This window comes from Diospyros lotus, chromosome 4, assembly GCF_014633365.1.
Source record: "Diospyros lotus cultivar Yz01 chromosome 4, ASM1463336v1, whole genome shotgun sequence".
NCBI classification, from domain to species: Eukaryota; Viridiplantae; Streptophyta; class Magnoliopsida; order Ericales; family Ebenaceae; genus Diospyros; species Diospyros lotus.
In genome coordinates this window covers 328852-340941 of record NC_068341.1, presented here as the reverse complement: position 1 = coordinate 340941, position 12090 = coordinate 328852, and the positions used below count along the sequence as shown (strand labels likewise).

At 37.6% G+C, this 12090-nt stretch overlaps 1 protein-coding gene across 6 annotated transcripts; it reads left to right on the top strand.

The window, feature by feature from the left end:
• Positions 1-2557: 2557 nt before the first annotated feature.
• LOC127799356 (uncharacterized) lies at positions 2558-11592 on the top strand. Of its 6 annotated transcripts, none has more exons than XR_008022605.1 (16): positions 2558-2998; positions 4062-4163; positions 4295-4361; positions 4579-4760; positions 4921-5181; positions 5843-5926; positions 6010-6057; positions 6181-6245; positions 7239-7287; positions 8496-8772; positions 8990-9111; positions 9467-9547; positions 9631-9705; positions 10253-10461; positions 10566-10762; positions 11081-11225. XR_008022605.1 is itself a non-coding variant. In XM_052333324.1 (16 exons), exons 1-16 carry the CDS (start codon positions 2612-2614, stop codon positions 10856-10858), a joined length of 2217 nt encoding a protein of 738 aa, XP_052189284.1. In that variant the 5' UTR covers positions 2564-2611; the 3' UTR covers positions 10859-11035. The 6 variants fall into 6 exon arrangements, 4 of the variants coding, with proteins under 4 accessions (XP_052189284.1, XP_052189281.1, XP_052189283.1 ...); XR_008022604.1 differs by having other exon boundaries at positions 2562-2998; positions 10566-10711; positions 11081-11229; XM_052333324.1 differs by lacking the exon at positions 11081-11225 and adding an exon at positions 10853-11035 and having other exon boundaries at positions 2564-2998; positions 10561-10762.
• Positions 11593-12090: the final 498 nt, after the last annotated feature.

The following is a 12090-nucleotide window of genomic DNA, read 5'->3' as shown; positions in this document are numbered from 1 at the left end:
AACTCATAATAATAATCGTAATATATGCATCCAATAGTAGTGTCGTCAGGTTATATTATATGATGAATTGGAGATGGACGATACAAATGAATTAGCAAGCACACATACACTGAAAGAAATATTGGTAGCCCATTGGAGCATGGATTATTGTTTTTGGTTGGGCCTTTACTTGCTATTGCCTTGGGCTTAGGGTTGGACTTGGGACACCACACCAGGCCGCATCAACTATTGAACATTAAATATATATTCATTAAATTGCATTTTCACAGCTGTCGTTTTTTTTTTTTTTTTATTACGCCCCATTACTGACGTACTCAACCACCTTACCCCCAAAATTACACTAATGAGATAAATCGGAGGATATGCCCAAATGATCAGGATGGCAGACCTTAGCACCATTAATATCACTCATAAGGTCCTTCCCTAGAAAAAAATATTATACTTATTTTAGGAATCGAACTCACACTAAGAATATTCAAACAAACTTTTAGCTTACCTCTTTACTACTTGGTTATGCCTTGGGAGTAGGGATGACTAGAGCTAGCAATTTTGGATACGACCCGATTACACGACATGACACGACACGACACGACACGGAGTTAAGCGGGTTAGGGTTGGGGTTAATCGGGTTCGGGTCAACCCGTTTATGACACGATTATTTTCGTGTCTTAGACATGTCAACTCGTCTAACCCGTTTAGATACGAAATGACACGTTTAATTAAACGTGTTAACGGGTTGACCCGAACACGTTAACACAATTATATACGAAATAACACGTTTAAAACTAAATAACACGTTTAACAGGTGACACAACACGACCTATTTAAATTAAACGGATTAAACAAGTTAACACGTGACATGACACGTTTAGTTAAATGGGTTGTGTCGTGTTATACGTTTAATAATCGTGTCGTGTTCGGGTTTAAGGAATTTGATACGATTATTAAACGGATCGTGTTCGGGTTAGCCTGACACGTGTTATACGTGTGTCTCGATACGACACGATTACAACCTAGGTGACAATTCGTGTTGGCGGGTCGTAATCTTGTCGTGTCGAGACACACGTATAACACATGTCAGGTTAACTCGAACACGACCCGTTTAATAATCGTGTCAAATTTCTTAAACCCGAACACAACACGTTTATTAAACATGTAACACGACACGACCCATTTAACTAAACGTGTCATGTCGTGTTGTGTCACCTACAATTCGTGTTAGTAGATCGTAATCGTGTTGTGTCGAGACACACGTATAGCACGTGTCAGGCTAACCCAAACACGACCCGTTTAACTAAACGTGTCGTGTCACCTATTAATCTGTTTAACCCATTTAATTTAAACGGGTCGTGTTGTGTCATATGTTAAACGTGTTATTTAGTTATAAACGTATTATTTCGTATATAATCGTGTTAACGTATTCAGATTAATCAACTAATTCTTTTAATTAAACGTGTCATTTCGTGTCTAAACGGGTTAGACAGGTTGACCCATTTATGACCTGAACCCGATTAATCATAACGCTAATCCACTTAACTCCATATGATGTCGTATCGTCTAATCGGATCGTGTCCAAAATTACCAACCCAACCCAGAGTTTTTTTTTTTTTTGACAGAAAAGCGGAGAATAGAAGAGAAGGGACTCGAAGGGACAAAATGGTCATTTCCTTTTATCTCCAAAATGTTAAAAGCTCGAAGGAAGGAGACTGCTTCCGTCACGACAGCCCCGTTGGCACTTGGCAGGCACCGCCGTCGTCTGAGTCCCTTTAAAATATAGGTGTCAAAAAGGCCGGCCCGGCCCGGCCCGAGTCGGCCCATGGGCTTTTTAAACGGGCCGGGCCGGCCCTTTTACTAAAAGGGCCGAGTTGGGCCCGGGCCCTTTTATCATTGATAGGGCTCGACCCGGCCCACGGCCCCCCTACAAAGGGGCCGGGCCGGGCCAGCCCGTGGGCTAGAGGGCCGGGCCGGGCCCTTAGCCCACAGGGCCTAACGGGCCGGGCCCGGAGGGCCCGGCCCTTTTTTTTTTTCTTTTTTTTTTAAATAATTTTTTTAAAAATAATACATAAAATATATACATATATAAAAATTAATTTGTTTCTTTTTAAAATATTTTCTATCTTAATTCTTAAGTTTTAAATATTATTTCATTATTTTATATACCTTATAATTTTTCTTGTGAATTGATGTGAAAAATAATATACATATAAAAAGGAGAATGTTTATTTATAATTTAAATATATAAAAAATTTAACTTAAAAATTTTAAATAAATTAATTGATGGTTATTATTTATATATATGGTGAAATTAAATTTTTTAATATCCAATATTAATAATTACTAAATAATAACAAAATTAAAAAAAAAAATGAGTAAGGGCTCATGGGCCTGGCCCATAAAGGCCCAACGGGCCACGGGTCTAGCCGGGCCGGGCCCTTAGACGGGCTGGGTCGTGGGCCCAATTTCTTTGGCCCGTATGAACAGTAACGGGCCGGGCCAAAGCCCGGCCCGTCATGGGCTGGGCCGGGCGGGGCCGCCCGGCCCTTTTGACACCTCTACTTTAAAACCCTAGTCTCCACAGAAGAAGCCCGTCGGCAGGAGAAAGATCAAGAAAATGGGGAAGAAGACGGGGCAGGAAGAAGAAGAGCTCCTGGAAACCCTAGGAGATTTCACTCGCAAGGAGAACTGGGACAAGTTCTTCACCATCCGGGGCCCCGACGACGCCTTCGAGTGGTACGCAGAGTGGCCGCAGCTCAGAGAGCCACTCCTCTCCCATTTCCATGCGCCCCAGGCGGCAGGGGAGGAGCCGTTGTCGTCGTCTTTGCAGATTCTCGTCCCCGGTTGTGGCAATTCCCGGCTTTCCGAGCACCTCTACGACGCTGGCTTTAAAGACATTACCAACATTGATTTCTCGAAAGTTGTAATCTCCGACATGCTCAGGCGGAACGTGCGCTCACGCCCCGGGATGCGGTGGCGTGTCATGGATATGACTGGCATGCAAGTACGTTACAACTTCTATATCTTTGTTTTCTTCATATTTACTTCACGGATTTGTGCACGCTGTTCTACAACTATATGTGTGCTTGCATCCTGGCAGCCAAATTGCCCTCAAGTATTGATCGACAAATAATGAAGCTATGCTAGATAGTTATCATTCCTCAACTCTTTAGTTAATCTCCTCATTCTGAGTCCTATAGGCTCGAATAGCTAGGTTGTTTGTAGTATTAGCCAGACGCTGTTCTTTGTAGCTTAACTTCTTGTTCAATAAAAATGGACGAAATTATAAAATATCTACATTAGCTATTTCAGCTGCATATTGGATAATTTTTCACGTTAAATTTATGCTGGGTCATGGGTGCAGTAAGTAAACTGGGGGAGAAAGAGGGAAATCGATCAAATTCATGGCACTAGTAGAATTCTAAGAGCGATAGCATGCATTTTTAGTTTACTCTTAACTCCATTTAATGGTGAAGACAGTTCAAGAGGTGCTATGCAGAAACATAATGGAAATTGATAGAAAGATGTTCAACTCTGTCCTTGTGTTAGGTTGACATATCATGATTGGACCAAAATAGAACCTCATTTAGACAGCCGAGAACTTGCTATGCATGTTATGAGGGTAGTTTGATGATAGTTTAGTCTTGGATGAATAAGTGGGAAAATGAGTTCTAAGCTATTATTTTATTTACTGTCAGTATAAAGATTGTATCCTTTTATTATAGATTTTAGACAAACCCCACCAGATAAGACAAAGGCTTGGTATGTTCTTGTTGTTGACTTGCCTGGAGAACATAGTGGTTTTTTCGCATTGAGGACAAACAAGTAGAATATTAAAAAATCACGAATAAAGAGAGCCAACTTATTGGGAAACATAAATCATCAGTTGGCAACCAATGACACTAAACAACTAATTGCAATTGAAATATCATGAATGAATAGACATATAATGAGTGGAAAAAAATAAACGGTTCAAGTGGATAAGCATGCCCGACATTTTTTTATGTGCTTGTAAAATCTCTTTAAAGTTGTAATTCCCGTTTCTCTAATTGTGATAATCTCTCCAGTTTGCGGATGGGACATTCGATATTGTCCTTGATAAGGGAGGATTTGATGCCCTGATGGAGCCTGAGCTTGGAGCTAAGCTAGGGGATCAATATTTATCAGAGGTGTCCTGCACTCAAATTTGAGTATAATTTTTGGACATGTATCTTGTTGTATGTGCTCAAAATTAGTTTTGATCAGCAATAACTCACCAATAATTTTGTTGTGATTCACTTAATGTCTTGTGTATCAACAGGTGAAAAGAGTTCTGAAATTTGGGGGGAAATTTGTATGTCTCACCTTGGCAGAATCTCATGTTTTGGGTACGGTTCATCTCAACTTTATTTGGGTGGCGTAAAATATTCTTTTACATGCTATTGCTTTTTTCTTGGTTTACTTCACCTAAAAAAAATATTAACTTACCGTGTTGTCTGTGTGATAACTTAATAAAAACCTGTTTTCCCCTTTGACTCTACATGGTTTACCATTAACATTTTGTCTGAGGGTGTATGTTTGCTTGCTTTATTTGTCATTTATCAGGTCTGCTTTTCCCCAAGTTCCGTTATGGGTGGAAAATAAGTCTTCATGCCATACCTCAGAAGCCATCTGATAGACATAATCTACAGACCTTCATGGTGATCGCTGAGAAAGAGAAATCTACAGTAGTACACCAGATATGGTCAGCAATTAATCAGTCTTCTCTTGATTATCATGGGAATCAGGTAGTGGGATTCTCTGCCTTTATGTAGAATACATCATAATAATTGAGCAGCTGGCACTGATAACATTGATGGACAAATCCTCTTGAATGTTGTCTTAATCATGCGAATTTTAAACCCGTATATCTTGAGACCTTGTTGGTAAAACTGCCTTGTATTTCAGGCACATGGGCTTTATGAAGCGCTTGAAATTGAGAACCATATTCGTGTGGAATACTCCAATGGTTCTGATATATTGTACTCACTTGAAGATCTGCAACTGGGAGCCAAAGGAGATCTGTCAGAGCTTAGTCCTGGTCGGAGGGTCCAGCTTACTCTGGGTCAACAGGGGAACTCACGTTTCTGTTACAGATCTGTACTTCTTGATGCTCAACCGAAGTCCAGTCCTTTCTTATATCATTGCGGGGTTTTCCTTGTACCTAAGGTTAGTATTTTTGTATACTCTGTGCATATTTTATTTTTAAGAAGCAAATGTATAAGCTACCTATTTTATTTCTATTTAATATTAACTCTAAATTTTGTGGGGTAAACCCATTTCTTTGGTTGGTTAAATCAGCGTACCAGCTTTTCTTGTTTCTTCCTTTGTTTTCTTTGGTTCTTTGGCATGACCTACAATGGTGTTAGCTTCATCATTGACAGACTGTCAGTTTCATCTTGCATCTACTGTTTGTAAAAATATATGGTAAAATTGGTTCTAATATAGTGGTATGATGCTTCACATATGAACCATATGGTAGAATGTCATGTTTGCACATTGGTTTTTACCATATTGCTGTGAGAATACTTGTTATGCTGTTGAACATATAATTCAGGGAATAATTAGTAAAAGAAGACCTGAATTGTGCTTGCAAAAAAATTGCTATTCCTACTTCCATTAATTTTCTGAAGGTTTGCTTGATTGTACCCTCAAGTATTTTTCTATTTTCTTCTTTAATTTTTAATTTGACTATTTAGTTTTGTGTATATGTTTAAACATACAAAGAGTTTTCAGAATTTGAACATTATTTGTTACTTAATGTATCTTTCTCTGTTTTCTCTTTGTTTGTGGTTTTCAATTTAAATTATAATGGAATTTCAGTTTTCAGGCTCGGGCTCAAGAGTGGTTGTTCTCTTCGGAAGATGGACAATGGATGGTTGTTGAAAGTGCCAAGGCAGCTCGTCTGATAATGGTAACTTGTTCTTTTGTTTTATTGATGATCTCTTTACATCATCTATGAAATTTGAACTATTCTTCTTTCTTTGGTTGAATTAGGTTATATTGGACTCCAACTACAGTACTGTTAGCATGGATGATATTCAGGTGAAATTTTCTTCACATTTATATACTAATGAGCACCAATTGGTGTGTTTATCACTGGTCAGTAGAATGACTTCTGCTTATTTTGTTTTTTTTTTCTCTCTCCATGTTTTCTTCTTCTTCCAGAAAGATCTTTCTCCTCTGGTTAAACAGTTGGCTCCACGAACAGAAGACAGTGGAGCTCAAATTCCGTACGTTAAATTTTTTTCCATCTCTTTCATGTTACCCAAAATTGTTTCTTCTCCTATGGTCCCCTTTGCCAGCATCATCATTCTCATTCATGTCATCCTTGTTGTTAATCATCATCTTTGTTAGATTTTCATGTCAACCTAGTGTATGCATCAATAGCTGGTGCAACTTGTTTCAAGTTTGAGATGTTTTAAATACTTGCGTGCAGTAACAGTTTCTTGCATCCCATCCTTTCCATGATTTTATGATCCTGTTGGAATAAGAAGAAAGTAATCTTTTTGGGTTGCGACTGAAAACAGTAACATTACAGAAAGTAGAGCTTCAATCTATTAGGATATCTCTGTCAAATGTGGTATGATGCCCGAAACATAATCATATTTTGTCTGATAAGGAACAACTTTGTACATCATTTTAGCTTATAAAGCTCATCCTTTGGGAGTATCTTGTAGTTGCTTATCATTTGCATAGCCTTCTTTGCATGCTTGATGTAGTTGCATTACATCATAGATACTTGAGAAATGAGGTTTTTAAGCTTATACACAAACTCTGGAATAATGAGACTGCAAGTTTGACTAGTGTAACAAATTTAGGTTTGTTTATCCTTTGGTTGATTCGGTTTTTTTTTTTTTTTTTTGGGGGGGGGGGGGGCATAAATGTCCTTCAGTTGCATGTTTCCGTACAACTGTTGTATGCCTTAATCCCACTAGGTGGGTTAGCTGCAAGAACTCTAGACCTCCAGCCTTCTTTGGGTTGTGTGATGTTTAAGGGTTTCCAACAAGTTTTCTTTGGTATTACTTCTCTCTTTTGCTATGAATTTTCCCCATTTCATCCACTTGCCTTTTAGCTGTGCCATTGGTCTTCTTCTCATGCAGTGTTATTATGCTCTGTAGATTTCAAAACCATAAGCCATTACCTATGTTCACTGCAAGGAATTGCTGTTTGGTCTACTATTATTCTGCACTGCTTGTTTGGTTTGATGGACTATTTGGCTGTAGGTTTATGGCAGCAAGTGATGGGATCAAGCAACGGAAAATTGTTCACCAGGTTCAGTTCTCTTTCTATGTCCATTTTGGATTTCAATGGGTTCATTCTACTTGGAAAAGTTCAACTTTTGTCAGCCTTTAACTTCTAGTTGCTCTCTCTCTCTCTCTCTCTCGCACACTCACACATGTTGTGACTAGACAGGCCTCACCTATTCTGCTTATTTGCAATGTTCTCCGTGCTAAACATTTTTTTCAAGAGGACATTCGACTTTTCTAGTGATGGAAATTCATAGAGGTGTTATTTCAATATTATTGTTCTGCCATTGTTTATTTGTGAAGATGGTGTGGAATATGTGAGGATGTCTCTAGCAGAACACATGAGACTGATCACTGAAAACCAGGTACTGAAATTCAAAATGCCTTCACAATGTTTGATTCTGGAAGGTGTTTTCCTTGGATACTTATGCTTCCTGGGCAATACTAAAAGTATGTTAAGTAATCCTTTATTTGTGAATGGTCTGCTCTTGTGAATTGTGGAGTCCTGATTATCAGTGTTGTAAGAACCAGATTAAACCAGATGATTGTGCCTGACAAACTGGGACCTGGCCAGCAGCCTGGTCGAGGTTGGCCTAAAAAACCTGCCAGTTTTTAGCCAAACCAGGAGTGACCTGTGCAGGTTGGAATGCACTCTCCTTAAAGCAGTTTCCCCTTCAATTTCAGATCAAACACAGAAAATTCTTTCCTGACAGAAAGGTGAAATTATACTGATTGAATAAAGCCACAATGTGAACAAGAAGCGTTCCAACACTCACTTTGAAGCACTACAGTGAAACAAAACAACAAACAAGCACAACCACAATCAATTCTAAAAACCTGTCGCTGCCCACTGGTAGTGCCTCCAATGTTGTTGATCATCTCTTCCTGGTTCCTGCCACAGTGGGGCAGCAGAAAGAATCGGCCATGAGAGGCTACTATTGGAGATGGAAGAAATGAAATTAGAGTTGAGCTTATTACCATGAAGCGCTAGACATGTTTTATTGTTGTCTCACATATCATATTGGAGTTTTTATTTTTTATTATTGAATCATTTTGGGGGCTTTTAACTTCTGTAGCATTGGCATGTACCCTGCCCTATGATTATAATTTCTATTCAATTGTTAACCACCATCTCATCTAAAAGCTTAAGCTAGTAGATAGAGGGTTAAATTTATCTTTTATGTTATTATTTTTATTCTCAACATCTGTAATGGTATAGCTTATGTTGTTTAGGTAACATCTCCATTGACTGGACCAATCATTGTTGATGATGTGGTCTATGAAAAAGTTGATGGCAATTTCAATAATCTTTTTCCATCCAAAGATTTGGTGTTCCGTCGCCTTACATTTCAAAGAATGGAGTGTTTGGTGCAATCTGAAGCTTTGCTTACACAAGAAGGATCTCAGAAAATTCTTTGTGAAACAGAGCAGAAGAAACCCCGATCATCTTCTAAGTCAAAGAAGAGAGGAAACCAGAGAAAAATTGATTATAAAGCATCTCTAAATAATGGTATTAACTTGAATATTTGATTATATTTTTCTGAGTTGTTGCAGGCTAGCTCTACTTATAAATGTTTCTTCCTGTTTAGTAATTGTTCAACAGTATTTGATTTGATATTTTATTCAATCCAGGTTACATAAGTTTGTCAGGTTTACTTTGACTGCTCTTACATTGGATTTGTTGGTTGGTCTCTCTTCTTATTATATATAAATTCTTTGTGCCATAGAATTGTGGGAATATCTGAAAGTTGATCACAACTATTTGGCTAGTTCATATCATACTGGAATAGTTGCTGGGTTCATGCTGATTTCTTCTCATTTGGAGAGTGCATCATCAACTGGAATAATGGTAAGGAAGCTCTTTTTTCCGTTAAATTATTCAAAAAATAGTATTTTTTCACCATATCTTCTGGTGGTGTTTATATATTAAACAAAGCATTTTTAAATAGATGTGTTTTTGTGTTACAAATACCAGGACTCTGGCAAAAATACGTTTTTCAGGTTTCAGTACAATGAGAAAACCTTTATTTGTCTCAAACTGCTTCAACAAAATAGTCTCCTTTTGAATAAGTTTTGAGCCACATATCCACTTATAACAATCTTATTTGCCACATCAATATTCTTCATTCTTTAACTGCCCTCTACTGACGTAGATGTCTTCCCAGTTTATTACTCAAAAGCCATTGCCTTATTGCCTTTCTCAGGTCAAAACTGTTGTAATTGGTCTTGGTGCTGGGTTACTTCCTATATTCCTCCATAGATGTCTGCCTATTCTGTATATTGAGGTAATTTGAACTTTGGTAACGTTCTCTACGATGGATTTCAAGTTCCTCTTGAATAATTCAGAATATATTTGTTTCATTAACAGGTGGTGGAGTTAGATCCCGTGGTTCTAGATCTTGCAAGGGACTACTTTGGTTTCAGGGAAGATAGTCATTTAAAGGTAGTTAAGTCATTTTTGTATTATCCATCTCTATTTTGGCCACTCTATTATTGGAATGATTTATGAGAAAGATGCAGAGGACAATTCTAGTTACCCTACATAATTAGTTTTCATTGAGCAAGTGGTTCTATTAGTATTTGCCAATGTCGTTGTCCTGCACTGCTCATATTGCTAAAATATTGGAGGGGCCCATTAGATAAATATTAGTTTCATGAGATTAGAATTTTTAGTTTTATCTTGCTTATGCCATTATTTCTTTTTAAGTTTGAATTTTAACAAATTTTATGGTAGACTTTAAGTAGTATTAGATTAGTATGTTGACAGGATTTGAAAGAGTTTTAGTTATTTTAGGATTTTAATCCTTAAATTATTTTGAAAGAGTTTTATTAATGTTTCATTATTTTTTTTAAACATGTCGTATCTCCATGTTGTACAAGTCGGTTTTACAATATCAATTATGCATATGCTCTCAAGATCTAGCAGACCATATTATTTTATAGTCCCTATCATTTGTAATTTTACATGTACATTTGATTACATGTTACAGGTGCACATCACCGATGGTGTTCAATTTGTTAGAGGAGTTGCAAATTGCAACAGAGCGGATGAGCTCATTACTAGACGTGGGAATGATGACACCATCTGCAACATGGGACCCCCTTCCTCAAATGGTAGCTACACTAAAACAGATGCAGAAGGCAAAGGGACTAATAGTATCGACATACTCATTGTTGACGTGGACTCTGCAGACTCTAGGTAAATTGTAGTTTCAATTCCTTGTATATTTGATCAAGGAAAACAGTTGTTGCCTGCTTACCTGTTTTTAGTATTTATATTTTAGTTTCTCATGTGCAGCTCAGGCCTAACCTGCCCTGCTTTGGATTTTGTGGAAGAGTCCTTTCTATCTACCGTAAAGAATTCACTTTCTGAGCAAGGTCTCTTTGTTATTAATTTGGTCTCAAGATCCTCAGCAGTCAGGGAGATGGTTATTTCAAGGATGAAAATGGTGAGAAAAGACATACTTTCACGGGGAAATATTCCCCTAAAACATTTGTTTGTAAGTTTTCTCAGTGGTCTAGCTTTGATTTTTCCCACCGATATGGGAGAAGCTATGTAATTCATTTTCATTTTTCCACATCATCTATAGGAATAGGACCATAGCAATCCGTTGGTTAGCATGCTCCTTCTTTATTTTTTTGACAGTCACACTGGAACTGGTTCTTGGTTTCTTCATATTGAATGAAGGTATACTTGAGTTTGTGGGTATCCCAGGGTTGGTTGGGTATATCTTTAGGAAGCTAGGTTGGGAAAATGAGATACATACTTCTTTGCTAGTATTTTTCTTTTAACGTATTTACCTTTCGTTGGTTTTCAGGTATTTGGCTACCTTTTTCAGATTCAGCTGGAAGAAGATGTGAATGAAGTTCTTTTTGCTCTTAATACAAGTAGTCATTTCAAGGAGGGTTGCCTCGAGGAAGGTTCTTGTCGCCTGGAGAAACTCCTTAGGTCTAAAAACCCAGAGAGAAGCCAAAGCATTATAGATGCCACTAAGAAGATAAAGTATCTAGGGTGAGGAACTTGAAGGGGGTACGTACCTATGTGGTGCAACAAGCATGATGGCATATGTATAAATATTTATATTGTACACTTATTATGGTGCCAGGGTGGGTGGGTGGGCCTAGAATGATTGATAATTCATACAAGGATTTCTCTCATTCATTCATATATGAAGCCAAAGTTAACTTTTGCCTCTGAATATTATGAGAGTCCAAGAGAGTCACAGCAGGAGCAGGAGGGGGAGGGGGCCATATTATGTATGTTAGCAAGGGCCCAACCCCAACCCCAACCCCAACCCCAACATTCCTCTTAATCAGAAGATATCTACATCAGTCATATGAATTGATCTGTGTTGATTTTTTTTTGAAGGCTGTTTCTGAAAATTAAAATTACAAAGAGGGAGGGAGGAGGATCAAGTAATAACAGGAGCCAGGAGGTTAGTATAATAAAATTGAAAGAAAAATATCAGAGTGGCTTGTTTTTAGATTAAATTTCAATTTATACAACTCATCTAGTAATAATAATAATGGTCAAAAGATGATATAATTTGTGTGATATATATAACACGTGTCATATGTTAAAGAAAGTGGAAATTAAATGATTGTTGGCTCACTGCTGTCCAATGCAATATTATTTATTTATTAACTTGTTTGTTTAAGATATATTAATAATTGGTCACAAGTTTTATTAGTACAAATGGGTGTTGAGAGAATATCCATCCTGCTTTGCACACCATTCTATATTATCTCTACGTCATCTTCGGGATTTTTTTTCTTATGTTTATATAATATGTACGTATGTATATATATTATTAATAACAGAGCTTTA